The sequence below is a fragment of the Drosophila montana genome, unplaced genomic scaffold, assembly GCF_035044405.1.
Source record: "Drosophila montana isolate Dmon_TW-CO22-7 unplaced genomic scaffold, ASM3504440v1 contig_1264_1, whole genome shotgun sequence".
Lineage (NCBI taxonomy): Eukaryota > Metazoa > Arthropoda > Insecta > Diptera > Drosophilidae > Drosophila > Drosophila montana.
This window is the reverse complement of record NW_026996243.1, coordinates 191,162-208,261: the sequence shown is the minus strand read 5'-3', so window position 1 is coordinate 208,261 and position 17,100 is coordinate 191,162. Positions and strand designations below refer to the sequence as shown.

General features: G+C 39.6%; 3 protein-coding genes across 3 annotated transcripts; 2 read left to right on the top strand and 1 right to left on the bottom strand.

Annotated features, from left to right (window-relative positions):
* Nucleotides 1–236: 236 nt before the first annotated feature.
* On the top strand, nucleotides 237–2,389 carry IntS11 (integrator complex subunit 11). Its single transcript, XM_064680499.1, has 3 exons — nucleotides 237–526; nucleotides 594–1,568; nucleotides 1,624–2,389. Exons 1-3 carry the CDS (start codon nucleotides 313–315, stop codon nucleotides 2,226–2,228), a joined length of 1,794 nt encoding a protein of 597 aa, XP_064536569.1. The 5' UTR covers nucleotides 237–312; the 3' UTR covers nucleotides 2,229–2,389.
* Nucleotides 2,390–2,630: 241 nt separating this feature from the next.
* Nucleotides 2,631–3,917, bottom strand: ATPsyngamma (ATP synthase, gamma subunit). The gene is made up of 2 exons (XM_064680508.1): nucleotides 3,771–3,917; nucleotides 2,631–3,718 (listed from the first exon to the last, which is right to left on the bottom strand). The coding sequence occupies exon 2, from the start codon at nucleotides 3,696–3,698 to the stop codon at nucleotides 2,805–2,807; it is 894 nt and encodes a 297-aa protein (XP_064536578.1). The 5' UTR covers nucleotides 3,699–3,718; nucleotides 3,771–3,917; the 3' UTR covers nucleotides 2,631–2,804.
* A 55-nt stretch (nucleotides 3,918–3,972) lies between these two features.
* On the top strand, nucleotides 3,973–8,486 carry yata (N-terminal kinase-like protein yata). The gene is made up of 10 exons (XM_064680487.1): nucleotides 3,973–4,441; nucleotides 4,524–5,069; nucleotides 5,128–5,351; nucleotides 5,410–5,815; nucleotides 5,876–6,518; nucleotides 6,574–6,738; nucleotides 6,796–6,941; nucleotides 6,995–7,123; nucleotides 7,186–7,588; nucleotides 7,644–8,486. Exons 2-10 carry the CDS (start codon nucleotides 4,689–4,691, stop codon nucleotides 7,769–7,771), a joined length of 2,625 nt encoding a protein of 874 aa, XP_064536557.1. The 5' UTR covers nucleotides 3,973–4,441; nucleotides 4,524–4,688; the 3' UTR covers nucleotides 7,772–8,486.
* Nucleotides 8,487–17,100: the final 8,614 nt, after the last annotated feature.

Below are 17,100 nucleotides of genomic sequence, written 5' to 3'. Positions count from 1 at the left end.
TAACATTACTTTACAATAAAAAAAAACTTTTCTAATTAGGTAAAGCTCATATTAAATATTCAGCTTATATTAAAAATGAATAATAATACAATTACTCATTACTTTATATTATAGTTATATTATTATTGTTATGATACTTTAATCCAATCGGCTTATCATTTAGCTCCTTATTGAACGGCTGCTCCACCGATGTAAATAAAATCTTCAGCATCGGTGGCAACTCTGTGTTATCATCAATCGACAAAAACAGATGGCTGGTGGCTTTGACGAAATTATTGTTGCATTAGAATTTTTAAAACATACACATATCAAATGCCGGACATTAAAATAACACCATTGGGAGCCGGTCAGGATGTGGGCCGCAGCTGTCTGTTACTTTCGATGGGTGGGAAAAACATAATGCTCGACTGCGGCATGCACATGGGCTACAACGATGAAAGACGCTTTCCGGATTTCTCGTATATTGTGCCGGAAGGACCCATTACGAGCCACATTGATTGTGTCATCATATCGCACTTTCATTTGGGTGAGTACCAAATAATAACCGTCAAAGCCATTAGGTAGGCCTTCTAATTATCGCCATATATGTGTAGATCACTGCGGCGCTCTGCCCTATATGTCGGAGATAGTGGGCTACACGGGGCCCATATACATGACTCATCCCACCAAGGCTATAGCACCCATTCTGCTCGAGGATATGCGAAAGGTGGCCGTTGAGCGGAAGGGCGAGTCGAATTTCTTTACCACACAAATGATCAAGGATTGCATGAAGAAGGTAATACCCGTAACACTGCACCAAAGCATGATGGTGGACACAGATCTAGAGATCAAGGCCTACTATGCGGGCCATGTTCTGGGCGCTGCAATGTTTTGGATCAAGGTTGGCTCACAGAGTGTTGTATACACCGGTGATTATAACATGACACCGGATCGGCATTTGGGCGCTGCCTGGATTGACAAATGCCGGCCAGATTTACTCATAACGGAGAGCACCTACGCGACAACAATACGAGATTCGAAGCGCTGCAGAGAACGAGATTTCCTAAAGAAAGTCCACGAATGTGTTTCAAAAGGTGGAAAAGTTCTGATACCCGTCTTTGCACTGGGGCGAGCGCAGGAGCTTTGCATATTGCTGGAAACATATTGGGAACGCATGAACCTCAAGTATCCGATATACTTTGCGCTGGGTCTGACCGAAAAGGCGAATACCTACTATAAAATGTTTATAACCTGGACAAATCAGAAAATCCGCAAGACGTTTGTGCATCGCAACATGTTTGATTTTAAACACATAAAACCCTTCGATAAGGCTTATATAGACAATCCAGGTGCGATGGTTGTATTTGCCACACCTGGCATGCTGCATGCCGGACTCTCGCTACAAATATTCAAGAAATGGGCGCCCAACGAAAACAATATGGTAATAATGCCCGGCTATTGTGTCCAGGGCACGGTGGGCAACAAAATTTTGGGTGGTGCCAAAAAAGTCGAATTCGAGAACCGTCAGGTCGTCGAGGTCAAAATGGCCGTCGAGTATATGAGCTTTTCAGCGCATGCCGATGCCAAGGGTAATATATTAAACAAGTTTTTCAAGTCATATTTATAAACTTATTTTCCTTTCAGGCATTATGCAGCTCATCCAGAACTGTGAGCCAAAGCACGTAATGCTTGTGCACGGCGAGGCGGAGAAAATGAAATTCCTGCGCGCCAAAATACGGGATGAGTTCAATTTGGAAACATACATGCCAGCCAATGGGGAAACCTGTGTGATTTCCACTCCCGTGAAAATACCCGTAGATGCCTCCATTTCATTACTAAAAGCTGAGGCTCGTTCCTATAATGCCCAGCCGCCAGATCCAAAGCGCCGACGTCTCATACACGGCGTCCTCGTGATGAAGGACAATCGCATTATGCTCCAAAATCTGACGGATGCACTCAAAGAGATTGGCATCAATCGGCATGTCATGCGTTTCACATCAAAGGTAAAAATGGATGATCCGGGACCAAAGTTGCGAACCAGCGAAAAGCTCAAAGCGCTGCTGGAAGAGAAGCTGACCGGTTGGACGGTGACAATGCAGGAGAGCGGTATCATAACCATTGAGAGCGTAGAAATCAATGTGGAAGAGGACGAAAAGGATCCCAAACAAAAGACTATACTGATCACTTGGACTAACCAAGATGAAGATATTGGCGCCTATATACTGAATGTCCTGCAGAATATGTGTTAGCACCACAAGGAATAATTCAGGGAAGCAACAGCGGCCAGTTTCGATATGGCCTTAACGTGTCCGGCACGATTCCATAGATGTTAAGTAAAAAGTTTTGATTGTAATTCTGGTTATTTGAAGACATACTAAAATACATTTCACAACTATTTTCCAAACAATAATCAAGCGCAGTGGTCGTTTTGATGGGGTTTTTTTTTATAAATGTTTTTACATCTATAAAATCTATTCGGTCACCACTGTAGAATTTTTTCTAACCGTTTTTCGGACCGTTTCTACAAATCGGTCAAATATAGAAGTGGTCCACTCGCGGAATTGAAAGTTAAATGTAAAACACCAAACTTGTAGTTTCCAACAAAAACGTATTTTGGAACTATTTCCAATCTTAACTACAAATTCGAAAAATTCGTTCCACGCTATTTATTCCGGTTTTATCTCAGATAATTATAAGTTTTAAATCATTTAATACGCAGCTTCTGGCGTCTTCGAATCGTAATCAATCGTAATAATTAGGTTTGGATGAAATCGTTGAGGCTAAAGCTGCGACTCGAACTGGAGTGTGTGTTTCGAGGACACTTCTTATGAAAGAGCAGCGGCACCGGAGATGATTTCAATCAGCTCACGTGTGATGACAGCCTGTCGGGTGCGGTTGAATGTGAGAGTCAGTTTCTCAATCATTTCACCAGCGTTCTTTGAGGCGTTGTCCATGGCAGTCATACGCGACGATTGCTCAGAGCAAGCGCCCTCCTTCATGGTGTAGAAGATGAGCGAGGCCAGTGAGAACTCCAGATAGCTCTTGATGACATCGCTATCGAGCGAATCGTAAACGGCCAGCTTCTCCGACTTCTCCACAGTGGCGCCACTGTAGATGGGCAATGAGGTGCACTGGTACGAAACCACAGACTTGAATCTGTTGTACACGATCTTGCCCTCGGTGTACTCGTAGCCAGTCGACAAGACTTCATGCGCAATCTTGGAGGCATCCAGGAAGGTGGGTGGCAGACGGCCCACTTCGTTGGCCACCATTAGGATGTTCTTGCCGTACAGACGGGACAGAATGGCACGCGACTTGTCACCAACGCAGAACACCATGGTGTTCGTACTCTCCTTTTGTAGTTCACCACGGATTGTACGCGCAACGCCGGTGTGCACGGCACCGCAGAGGCCACGATCCGATGTCACGGCAATCAGGAGCTTCTTGGGCTCAGCGGCGCCATCAGGCTGGATTTCGGTTTTCTCAAAGAATTGTTGAGCACCAACGCCGTACGGACGCGCTGCCTTTAAATCACGCTCGGCACGGGAGTATTTGGCCGCGGACACCATCTTCATTGATTGCGTAATTTTTTGGATGTTCTTCACGGATTTGAGGCGCATCGAAATATGCTTCAATGTGGCCATGCCACGTTGCTGCTGGGCCACAATGGTGGCTTCAAAAGCCAATGGCAGCAAAAGCGCAGTACGTTGCATCATCATCCTGTGAGCTGTTGAAGTTCCTACACAAAAAATTAGCACAAAAAATTGTATGAACGTACAGCGAAAATTCACCTGCGTGAAGTTGGCAGCGAGACGAATGTTATAACACAGGGCGGTGTTGCCAGATTAGGCAACTGTCAAGTGGGTACTGTGAATGTTAGCAGTCGCTGGGAATGGCAAGCTAGTACTTGAGTCGAATGAATAAATGAAAATTTCAGACACACCGTAGTTTCTTGTAGTTATAATTATATTTTCATTAAGTTTTTTAATATATTTGTTTTAATCGGTATATGGTAATTAATTAGTCAATCGATTACATACGAAGTCAGCTGCTCAACTATTCGATTGTGCACCCCTATTTCGCGTTTCATCACTAAAGCAACCAAAAGCAAGAGGAAGCAAAAAGCTGACGTACTCGGGAAAAGTTTAGAATTAATTAAGCAATACTTATTAGGCAAAACGCTGTAGTTTATAATGTAACATAGTGCAATAACAAACGCATTAGTCTTTAATTTTGCATTAAGCCCAAATACCGAATGATTGTAAAACACAAAAGTATGTTGGAAAATTGTTGCTGCTGTGAATAGGAAACCGAACAACAGAAAGTAGAAGACCAAGTGCGTTGGCCAGCCAAATTGTTGATGAAATTCAGATATATGTAGATGATATTGAAGCCTTAATATCCAAAACGTTAACAGCTGGCTCAAAACAAAAGGAATACAATAAATGCAAACGGCTGAAAAGTACGTAGCAGGCAGTGGTGGTGGTGCTGTTTGTGGTGGTGTACACGCATTAACGTTAACATCTCTCTATCTCTCTTGGCAGCGCCTCTCTTCTACTGCCTTAAACAATAGTCAACACAGCAACACAGACAGCAACAGCTGTGTGTGTGCGCGCGTGTGTGTACGTGCGTGTGCGGGTGTGTGTGTGTGTTGTCGCATTTTGTGTGTGTCTGGACGTAACAAAATATTGAGCCGTCGAGCAAAACACATGATGTGGTCGTTCTTTTCGCGCGACTCCTTCAAAGACTTTCCATATGACATTGGCGAACCCGTTGCTGGCTTTGACAATTATTCCATATGGACACTGCACAAGGCCAAGCGCAAGGGCACCCTCGAGGAGGTATCTGTCTTTGTCTATGACATACGCAGCGGCTCCGATACGAAATGTGAGCTGGCCAAGGCGGCGCTGAAACGCCTGAAAACGTTGCGTCATCCGAGCATACTACAATATCTGGACTCACTGGAAACGGATAAAATGCTTTATGTGGCCACCGAGGCGGTGGATCCACTGGGCACATATTTCACCAAACTAGCCACAGACAATGTACAGAAAGGCCTCTATCTAGCCTGGGGCATATTTCAAATCACGGCAAGCCAATTAAAGTCCCTATTTTTATATGCATATATAATTAATTTTTCTATTACAGCGTGCTCTCTCCTTTCTCAATAACGATGGTAATTTGCGGCACAACAATGTTTCCGCTTGGTCGGTCTTTGTCAATGCCTCCGGTGAATGGAAGTTAGGCAGCCTGGAGTATGTCGCTGCCGCTGATGGTAATCCCTTGCCGCCTGTGAAAATACCCGTCACGCTGGAGGTATACGATGCGCCGGAGAAGAATGATCAGAGCAAGCTCAAGGCAGCCACCAAGTGGTATACACTGCATACATTTCCCACATCCCTTCTTAACCCATAATTTCTCTTTCCTCAGTTCCGTGGACATGTGGGGCCTTGGTTGTCTCGTTTGGGAGGCTTTCAACGGCGTGTTAAAGCAGCGCTCCAATCTCAAGGATATTGAACACATACCCAAATCGTTGCAATCGCTTTATTGTGAGCTGGTTGGCGCATCGCCTTCGAATCGACCCAATCCAGCGGATATTATAACGCGATGTCGTAAACCAGGCGGCTTCTTTAAGAATGATTTGGTAGACACGCTGCTCTTTCTCGAAGAAATCCAGATTAAAGACAAGGCGGAAAAGAATCGTTTCTTTAGCGGCTTGACCACGCATCTGGAGAACTTTCCGGATAATGTTTGTAAACACAAAATACTTCCACAGCTGATAACCGCTTACGAATATGGAGATGCTGGCTCTGCGGTGTTGGCGCCCATGTTTAAGGTGCATTATCTGTTATTAAACTTTGCTTAAGCCCACACTAACAATTACTTTTACACTTAGCTGGGCAAACTGCTGGATGAGCAGGAGTATCAGAAGCGCATTGTGCCCTGCGTGGTAAAGCTCTTTGCTTCGACGGATCGCGTGACCCGTTCACGTCTGTTGCAGCAATTGGATCTGTTTATTGCACACCTGCAGCCACCGGTGGTCAATGATCAGATATTTCCACAAGTGGCGCATGGCTTCCTGGACACAAATGCCACCATACGTGAGCAGACGGTCAAGTCCATTATTCATTTGGCGCCCAAGCTGAACTACAACAATCTCAACGTAGAGGTGTTGCGACATTTTGCGCGTTTACAGGCGCGCGATGATCAGGGCGGCATACGCACCAATACAACAGTATGCTTGGGCAAGATTGCGCCACATCTGCATCCGCAGGTGCGTCAGCGTGTCCTCGTCTCGGCCTTTATACGTGCCATGCGTGATCCCTTTCCGCCGGCTCGTGTTGCTGGCGTCCTCGCGCTCGCAGCCACACAGCAATATTTTTTGCTTAGTGAGGTGGCCAATCGTGTCTTACCATCCTTGTGTTCGCTGACTGTTGATCCAGAAAAAACAGTGCGCGATCCGGCCTTTAAAACAATACGCGGTTTTCTGGGAAAACTGGAGAAGGTCTCCGAAGATCCCAGTCTGCGCGAGACAATGGGTAGGCTGGGAATGCTAAATAATTTGAAATGAAAATCTATAGTTTTCCATTACAGAAGCGGATGTGCATACCGCTACGCCTTCAATCGGTAATGCGGCTGCCACCTGGGCGGGCTGGGCAGTTACAGCCGTTACAGCCAAGTTCTATCGCAGTCAAAGCGATTCATCCAGACCCAGACCGCCTTTGACAGGTCGCAATCTATCAAAGCCAGCTTCGTTGGGTAAGTTTTAATTTATATATAAGCGGGTGAAATGTTATGCATTAAATTTTTTTACAGAGCAACCCTCGAGCAGCAGCCTGTCGACCACTACAAGTAGCGTTACCTCCATGACCTCCTTGGAGCATGAAAGTAACGATACCTCCGCCTCTGCCTCCGACTATGGCAATAACGATTGGGACAATGAAAACTGGGGGGAAATGGATGTAAGATTTATTTCCAAATACCAAACAGTAGTTGTATTATGTGTATATTGTAGACCTCCCAGGATCCCAGCAGTCCGCTGGCAGCCAGCTCCAACAATGGTCAGTTGGTGGCTGCCAATGCTCTGAGCGAAGTTCGCGACGGTTGGGACAATGAGGAATGGGGCAGCCTGGAAGAGGATCCGGTAAGCCAAAAAAACTACAGCGATCAGTCAGAGATAAACTCATTTTGTAACGCCCTGCATAGTGCGAGGAGGAGGAGCAAGCGGAGCAGGAGCAACAGCAGCAACAGCTGGCTAGACAATCGATATCCTCAACGACATCATCCAGTCAACAACAGCAGCGACCCCTGATGCCGCATCAGCATCAACAGCAGCTGCAGCAGCATGAGCTGAATGATCTTATCGAGCCGCTGGCTAAACTTAATTCACACATCACCTTATCGCCATCGCGACAACAGCTGCGACCTAAGGAGCTGGCCAATCTATCGAGCAGCGCCAACACCTCACCGACAACGCCGGGCGCATTCACCAATTGCAATAACATAAGCCCGCCTACGTCACATTTGAATAATTCGACGCATAATGCCAATTGGAACAGCGATTCCTGGGCCGATGGTGAATTTGAGCCCTTTGATGAGCCGGGCTTAGGTGGGATTGTATTATGATAATCAGCAGTTCTTCTAACCTCTTATCTTTACTGTAGGCAACAGCAAACTGGATGAGGCGCGTAGAAAGCGCGAGGAGAAGAAGTTGCAGCGTCAGCGTGAACTGGAGTCGCGAAGAGCGCAACGCGCCACGGGCCCATTAAAATTGGGCGCTAAAAAGCTTTAAAAGGATTTACAGAAGAAAAAAACGCAAAAGTGCTTGCATTCTAGCATTGTATATTTATTAGCTTTTATTCCAAACAAAACAAAAAAAAAACTAAAGTGTATGCAAGTATTTGTATAACTCTGTGTGTATGTGTATAACTCTGTGCGTGTGCGTGTGTTTGCGTGTGAGCGAGTGTGCATTGAATGCCAACTCGTCCAATAAATCTCCATTTCGATTTTTTGCCCCTAGGCGCAATTAAAATTCATACTTATATAAAACTTGCACGATATTATTTAAGCTTTTGTCTAAAATGTCGTTTATCTAATACATAAATGTAACACACTCCTAACTAAACGAAAACTAAACAAAAAGCAAAAACCAACCGCTAGCTAGTAAATTATTTCCAATTTATACTTCATTAAGCTTATAACTAAAGGATGTAAGGGAAAGAAAGTTTGAGAAATGATATATGTGTAGGTTCTTTCAAATACTTGAACGATTTAACTGAGCCTGCAAGCAGTTCAACCTTTCATGTATTTAAGTCTAATTGAATCAAAATTTTTTTGGATAACTCTAAATGTCATAACTCCTCCTCTTCCAAATTCATATGGTGTGCATGTGTGTGTATGAGTGTGCAAATGATCCTTTAATTACTTGCTCATCCATTTTCAGAATTAAAAAAAAAAAACAAAAACAAAACGAAACGATATTAGTATTCCAGATTTTGACTTTTTAGGAGCGCTGTAAACAAATTGTAAAACCATATTTTGCTGTACGCATGCAGCAGAACTAAAAACAATTGTGAATTTTAATAAATATATATATATATATATATATTGTATTTTTATATAGTACCTAAACACAATAAAAAAAACACAAAATGAAAAAATAACTGCAAGCAATTATGAAACGAAATAATTTGTAAGCTTTTTCATATAACAATTTATACGTAGTAAAAATTGCACCTGTTATTGCCTATGTTGCTATATAGGAACAATTTACCAGAAAAAAAAAAAAACCCAAAATTCAAAGACATCGTTTTTTTTTGGTAAAAATTTTTAAATGTGAATTTTCCCACTAACAGCACCAAGCGCAAGCCATTTTTTGCATGTCAAAGTTACATTAAAGAAAAAATAAAATACCTTTCCTTACCTTATATGTATATATATATATAAAAGCCTGTATATACATGAAATATATATATATATATATTTATATATATACATAACATATACGCCGATTTTTTCCAATACCTCAATATCAGTGTACAATTTTTCCATAGATATTTTTTAATACCCAAAAAAATCAACCAATAACCAGAAATGAAAAACTAAAATCATGAAAATAATGAAAAAATGTTGAATTTTGAATAACATAAAGAAAATCTGATTGTTGTCGCCGCCTCTACTTAGCTACTTAGCAAAAAAGGAAAAAAACAGAAACGTATTGCTAATTAGTTCTAGACACCGAATATTTGTGGCATTCATTTTAAATAATATTTCTAGGAAATACAATTTTTGAGCAACATAAAAATTAGTGATTAAAATTTATTAACAAAAAACCAAAAAAAAAAAAAAAAGAAACAACAAAAAACAAAGAACGAAAAACTAACAAAACATGAAAATTCATTGTTTAGACAAATTTTTAAGACTGCAAAGAAATTCATTGAAAGTGGTAATGATAAAGTAAAAAACAAAAAGAAAACAAAACAAAATTAACATTATTTAGTACTAATCATCAGTAAAAATAAATTTTGAAACATTTAACACATAAATGCATTTTTTGTAATTATTCTAATTTTAATTACGGGCTGATCTTTAGAAAATGTATATAAAATAAATAAACTATTCAAAGGTTAGGTTGGAGTCGATTTAATAGGTTAGCTTAGAAACGATTTTCTATGTTAGTTTAGAGTCAGTTTTCTAGTCGTCCTTCTAGGTTAGTTAGATTCTTTTTTCTAGGTTAGGTTAGATTTGATTTTCTCGGTTAGGTTAGAATCGATTTTATAGGTTAGTTTTTCTAAAGTCGTTTTTCTTGTTTAGGTTAGAGTCGATTTTCAAGGATAGAGGCTAGAGTCAATTTCCTAGGTTAAGTTAGATTATATTTTCTAGCTTACGTTAGAGTTGATTTTTAGTCATTTTTCTAGAGTAGATTTTGTAGGTTAGGTTGGAGTCTAAATAGAGGTTAGGTATCTTATATATTAAAGGTATAAATGAGAATAAATACGATTGCAAAGGTGCTTTTACAGTGCTTAGAGGTGATTTATAAATATTTTAGAAGATTTAGCTTATCAATAAAATATAGGTTATTATGCGAGATATTCTTTGGAATTCATTTTTCTGGCGGTCTTCATTTTAAATTAGAACATAATCGATCTATACTTTAGGTGTTGTTCATAAATGAAATTAGAAAAAGTCTGTCGATATTTGCTTTGGGATAATTCCGTTAAGATTGTCCGCCGTTTTTAGGATCCGGGCATAAGCTGAGCAGGTGCCCCATGAATTCTTATCTGGTAAATACATTATAATGGGCTTACCCACGACTCAACAAAGTTTTGGAATGCGTTTCTTAATGGGTTTTTATATTTTCCATATATACTATATAGTAAATTGGTATGTGGCGTTGCCACATTTGTTTTTGTTTTTTTTTTTTTTGTGGATTGGCACTTCAGTATAGTCTTTTGTTCAGACACGCCTCAATACAAATGGTCCGGCAATTCTGGAAATTGGTTTAACAACTGTTTCGCATTGTTTGCTAATTGCAACAATTAAACCAATGGCATTAACCGCTTGGTGTATTGTATTTAAATGTCTGTATGGACAGCTGTTTTGTTAGAGCCTCAAGGACTACAAAGATAGAGCTAAAGAAGTGCTCCATAGATCAGCCAGCTTGCTTAAAGATATTATCGGCATGTTCAAATGCAATTAACAAGACTAACATGTGTTTCTTTATTTAAACTAAAAATAACCAAGTATTTGGTGTGTTCTTCGAATTGATCAATAAGCGCGCATATTCCCATCTGGAATCCACTTCTATAAAACTGCTTCAAATTAATAATAAAAAAAAAATCCAAGCATTTCTGAATTTTGACTTAACTTAAAATCTAGCAAAATATCTAAAGCATACTTTTTGGGCACCTGCTGAAACTGGAAACTAACGTAGCTTTTGAAGAACCACTATATTATCACATATTACCATACATCAGGCTGTTAAAAGATTAAACACGATCATAAGGGCGACTAGTAACTCTTTTGATTCCAGATTAAGTTTATAATCCTTGTGGAACTTACAGAAAATCAACGTGAAAGAAATGGTATAAAAGAGATAATGGTTATTTTATAGGGGTAATTAGGAGCTATGCCTTAAACATATACCTGATTCATACAAAATTTTGAGCTAAAGAAGAAACCACAGAAACGCCTACAACAAAGCGCAAATCCAAAGCAAAACAGGAAAGATTGCGCTAGTTGGGAGTGCCCGACTAGGAGATACCCTGAACCTTCTTCTGCCAACACCAAACGCAGCTGGCGCAAGGACGAGGCGGGGGAGCGGCGGTAGCTATAAAATGAAAGATATTTGATCTGTATACACTATTCTAGAAGCTACATATCAAATGTGGTGACTCTATTCACAAATTTGATCAAAAACAGGATTTTGATATCAATATTAATCGATTGTTTGGGAATGGGGCAAGCTTTTGGATCTACGTTTTAAATTTCAAGTATCTAGTACTTATATATACTGTATAAGTACGTAGATGCTTCCTTCTGCCTGTTACATACATTTGCACAAGAACATCATACCCATTTTCAATGGGTTCAGGATATAAAAACACGCATCGAATCACCCTAATATACATTTTCACTTAACCTTATGCCTAAAATTAAGTCGGAATTATTTTTACGTTTAGAGTCCAATAAAATAAAATAACAAATAAAATAATAATAAAATAAAATAAAATTTCCAAAAATGTAAATACGATATTGAAATGTGCGTCCGTATATCAAATTATAAAGCTATGCCTTTCAAAATGTGTTAAATTTGGGGAGCTGAGATGAGTGTTTTCCAAGAAGGAATCTGTAAGCCCAGCTACTATAACATTCAAGCTAGGATTCAAAATCAATTTATCGATTTTGTAAAAATAAGGTGGAAATAATATTTATAAAGTTTGGGCTATATTAAGATTCTTAACGATTTTTACTCACATAGACGCTTAGCGATAAAATTAAATTTTTATTACAAAATGTACTATACCACAGCTCTTATAGACTCTGAGCTCGACATAGATGGATGCTCGAGTAAATATATATGTATATAAAGCGGGTTCCGATATGCCTGCTTCTACTTCAATATACCCCCATTTTTCTGTTTTGTTACACATTTTTTCAAATCGGCACAGGTTATTATAAACTGAAGACCGATAATAAGGGCAATTGGCAAGTGCCGTGTCCGCAGCTTAAGAGCGTGTACATATAAACGAGTATATTTCAATTATTACAGATCGTTTCACGCCGTCACGCTATTCAGTGGAGGCGCTCCACTTACTTATTTATAGGTACGACCAGGCCAAGCCGCAAACTGTGCTAATTTGATTGGCTGCATTTCTCACGCGCTCGTTTCGGCTGCACTTGAATTTGTTGGAGCTGCCCTTGCCATGAGTCAATCACTCACCAGCAAGCCACAGCACGTCGCTCTTACTTGTGCAGGCACCAACAAGTTGGAGTCAGCAGTCGACAGTAGACGACCAGCAAATACCCTGTGCCGTGTTAAATTAATTCTCAAATAACTTCTTTGCTTACCCTCAAAGTCATTCTGATATTTTCGGGGCTTAAATCGGCTATTCAAGTGTGTGTATATACCAAAAATCAAGGCTACGGTCCATTGTTTCTTCTGTTCTAGCCGAATAGCTAAATTGTCAATCTATGTATACTTTAGAAGACGCTAATTTTAACAACTGAGTTTTTAGTTTATTTTCCTTTAACGTCTCTCAAATTAATGGAGCCTAGCAAAGCACTTTATTGTATTTGTGAAAAACAATGTTTTAAAATCGATATTTATCGATATTGAAGTACACATTAGTGAAGGGAAATATAATCGTTGTTGCGTAGTATATACGGAAAGCTATAAACCAAATAAGCTAACAAATATATAAACTGAAAATCGATATTTATCGATTACGATAAAAATAGACGTAATCATATAGTTTCGGCTATTGCTTGCGTGCTGCTGCTTGTTGCATACATTTGCACAAAACCAATATACCGCATCTTAACCATTTTCAATGGGTACAATGGGGCATGGAAATAGTTTCATTTAGCGAAAAAAAAAACCGAAATGTCTTTGGAGTGTATTTTTAGTTGCTGAAGTCATTGCAATCTCTGTTGTCGTTTGGTTAGGGGCAGTGTGGCGGAGGAGGGGGGAGGCCGGGTGTGTGGAGGGTGGCGTGAGTTTGGTTGACAAGCAACAACAACAAAAACAACAGCGGCAACAACAATTGCAATAATCACAGCATTAACAACAAATGCAGCAGAATGCATTACTCATACGCCCTGCCTAACCAGAGATCGCGTGTCTAATGTGTGTGCCGCGCTCCCCGCTCTCTGCGCCCCGCGCCGCCAGCTTGTCGCAATTGTAATCGTATAATTAAATGTTGGATCGTGATAAAGCTGTGCAAATATTGAGATCATTATGTTAATGCCTCAACCTAGCTGTCGGCCGCCCTCCAGCGACGGCATCTTGGCCAAATCAAATGCCACCCATTTTGCGCTTATTAAACTTGATATATTATTGTTTTTTTATAATTGTTGTTGTTTTATTGCTTTTTGTCACCGATGCGGCCAATTTGGCACGCAGGTGTGCGACAACAACAACAACAACAACAATAGATCTACTAAATGCACAACATTCATAAAATTCACATAATTTTCTCGCTTTAAGCGTGCGCAAAATGCATTAAATGTTTATTGTTGTTGTTGTTGTTGTTTTTGTTGTCGCAGCAACAATTGCAGATTTATGACAAAAACTCTAAAATACCCTGTAACAATAGCTAAGGACACTTAAGTATGCCAGCATGCATGATTAGCACAGCGATCGATTGCAACTTAAAACACTTCGGGTTTCGAATCATCATCATTTTCCACATTTTAATTTTTCACAAAATATATGTAGACTACTTTTATAAGAAATAGAACACTTTTTATTCAAGCAAAAGCCTGAAGCTTCCTTTTAGCTTTTACAATATCTCTTACATACTATACCTATATTATACTTTTATTTTATTACATTTGATAAAATATATACAAAAAGAAGAAATATTTTAAACATTTTCTGCTTTGCAAGCAGCTTATTTAGAGTTAGTTTAACCAGATATTAGCTGCTCCTATTTTTTCTTCTTGGTGTTACATAAAGCTTAAAGCTAACATTAAAGCTCTGCTCTGTTAAGAGATACCTTTAAGAGTTTTCAATATCGGTTTATTCAAACATTTATTATTATTATTATTTCAAACATTTTTGAGGTCCCGTTAAAGTTTTCTAATTTAAATTTAAAACTAAAGTCATTAGATACGTAAGATCTTTCTTATACCCATTGCAGTACTTTTAATTTTCCTTAAATTTTTTTTTAAAGCCAACGCCAAGAAAACCTAATGTCTTTTCCTATATCCGTAACAGTACCTACCCATATTTATTTCCTATTATAAAGCTTAAAGGAAACATTAAAACTCTCCCGAGAAGCTTTTGTTTTTCAAGCAATACTTCGCGTTCGAGCTCGAGGCTAGTGGTTGTATTAAGGTCTCAGCTAAATTCCTAAGTAAGTATATATTTAAAAGCTTAAAACTCACATTAAAGATATCTAATAAATATTTATTTAAGTCCAACGCCAAGAAGTACCTATTGTCTTTTCCTATATCTATTACAGTACCTACCCTTCTTTTAATTAATACTTAAAAACTTAAAGCTCACATTTAAGCTCGCCCGAACCCTTTGGTTTTCAAGCAAAGCTTCGTGTTCGAATTCGGCACATGTCCTTGGATGTGTTAAAGTCTGAGCCAAAAGCCATAATAAGTATATTCTATACAGGGTATCGTTTAGTCGCGCATTCTAGTTGACTTTAATTTATCGTTTTCGAGTTTAACTTTAGCGTCAACGTCTCGCATTCAATTCAATCAAAGCGCAACGTGCCGCTGCCTTTGGCTTAAGATTTGTTTTCGGCATCTTTTGTTGTTGTTGTTGCAACAAAATTGTTGAAAATTTCAAATTAGCTGCAGTTCGCATTGTTTAATGTTTTTAATGTTCGTGTTTTACGTTTTGTGTTTGTTTTTCTTATTATTTTTTGGGAGCGGTCCCTAAATATTTTCCAATCTTTTTGCTGTTGTTGTTGATTTCAGTTTTGTCGTCTAATATCTATGAATTTATTTACTTGGCTTCTGATGCTTTTGCTGACCTTGGAAATTGCATATTTTTATCGTTTTACTAGATTGTTAACTACACCTAGCTGCGGGCAGGTAGTTCTATTTATCTACACATATATCATTTCTCTATCTGTTATCAACGGACTTCTGATGACTATTTTGAAATTTTATCCTAAAATTAACCTACGCAATTGAGGCAACCCAGAGTAAGTCTTATAATTATGAATGGAAGCACTTTTCCATGCAGCTGCTATCGGAACAAGCAGCTTATCTGTCATATGACTACAATATTATTTATTCTTGGGTACTTTTAAGACATCTATTAGTTTTTGCTTAGCTTTTATTTGTACTAGCTTTTAATATAACGCCATCATATTATTATTGGTACGTCACCTGAAGATATGATATCCATTTTTGGCTGGTCTTTATGAGGGCCAATATCTGATGCAGCCAGAGCCATAAAAACAATTCAAGGCTCGAACTACTGGTGGCTTGTCGTAAAGATAAATGTTTAGGGGGTATACATATGTAATTAAATATTAAATTGTGAAATTCCCTTGATATAATGCGTACTCATATATAGTCGAAGTACTAAGAGTCTTTATAGAAGAGAATTTACATAAATAATCATTACTTAACCTTAGTTCTAATTCTTCATAATTAAACACTTGTAATGAATGTATGTATGTAAACAGGCTGTCCATCCAGAAGATGTTGGTTTATCATGTTTTTTTTAGGGTTCCTGTTTGGTGCAAATGCATTTAGAGATCTAGTCGGAAAGCATTTGGTGCGATTAACCATATTCTTAAGGCTTACGACGACAAAGTCTTCTGCTATGGAGTCTTTGTAGACGTTAAGCAGACCTTCGACCGAGTTTGGATTGATGGATTGCTCCAGAACATCAAGATGAGTCTTCCCGCCCCCTTCTTTCTACTTCTGCGCTCTTATCTAATGGAGAGAAAGTTCGAAGTCAAAGTTAGAGCAGCAATCTCTTCTGCTCGCAAAATTAAGGCGGGTGTCCCCCAAAGTGCCAGGCGGTCAACTACACACTGAGGCGTTGCAAGGCTCCAGTAATCTGGAGGGGTAGACCCCTTCACCCTGGCAGAAGCGCCAAGTATCTTTGAATTTTACTAGATAAGAGGCTTAGTTCTCCGGCGCACATCGACGGCCTTCTTAAGCAGTGCCGCTATAAGATGGCCAAGGCCAACTGGCTACTAAGCCCCAACAGTCCATTGCCACTTTGCTGCAAACGGGCGGTTTACAACGTCGTGGTGGCACCGACTTGCAGATACAGTATCCACCTCTGGGGCATTGCGTCTCGGACAATTTGAAGACGGATTTAGGCACTCCAAAACTTGGCCTTGCGCCGAATGACCGGCGCTGACTTGTACGTTAGAAATTCTACCTTGCACAGAGACCTCAAAATGGAGACCATAGACAGCCAAGTCGGAGCATTCGCCAACCAGTACAACGAACGCTTGCGGCGACACTGCAACCGGGTAGCTAAAAAAAAGGGAAGCATTTGGAACTAAAAGCCAGATTTTTTAGTTTTTGAACAGCCCGAAACTCGTTAAATTAAGTAATTTTCAGTTATTTACTTTGCCTGCTAGCTTTGCTAAGTTTTTCTTTGAAAAACAACAACATTGAGTACACGTTTTGGACACGCTTGACCTCGAGGTCTAACGGTCTGCATAAGCTAACCTAACCTCACAGCTTAACAGCCGCGAGACATGTTAACAAATTTCTGTTAACTTTTTGTTCGCGCTGCCAGATGCTTGAGAAAATTGACTTCTCATAAAAAGCCATAATAATTGCGATCACACTCTGTTTAGAATAGTATATTTAGAATAGTATATGCATTTGTGCGAAAGTACGTAACAGGCAGAAGGAAACAACTTCGACCCTCTATGGTATATACACTGCCGGTCACTTGAATAGCTC

Bases quoted from the DNA above. Each gene is read 5' to 3' on its own strand.
- ATPsyngamma (XM_064680508.1), bottom strand. From the start codon at position 3,698: ATGATGATGCAACGTACTGCGCTTTTGCTGCCATTGGCTTTTGAAGCC.
- IntS11 (XM_064680499.1), top strand. From the start codon at position 313: ATGCCGGACATTAAAATAACACCATTGGGAGCCGGTCAGGATGTGGGC. The intron at 527-593 runs GTGAGTACCAAA...ATATATGTGTAG, and splicing joins CATATCGCACTTTCATTTGG to ATCACTGCGGCGCTCTGCCC. The intron at 1,569-1,623 runs GTAATATATTAA...TTTTCCTTTCAG, and splicing joins AGCGCATGCCGATGCCAAGG to GCATTATGCAGCTCATCCAG.
- yata (XM_064680487.1), top strand. From the start codon at position 4,689: ATGATGTGGTCGTTCTTTTCGCGCGACTCCTTCAAAGACTTTCCATAT. The intron at 6,739-6,795 runs GTAAGTTTTAAT...ATTTTTTTACAG, and splicing joins ATCAAAGCCAGCTTCGTTGG to AGCAACCCTCGAGCAGCAGC. The intron at 7,589-7,643 runs GTGGGATTGTAT...TCTTTACTGTAG, and splicing joins CTTTGATGAGCCGGGCTTAG to GCAACAGCAAACTGGATGAG.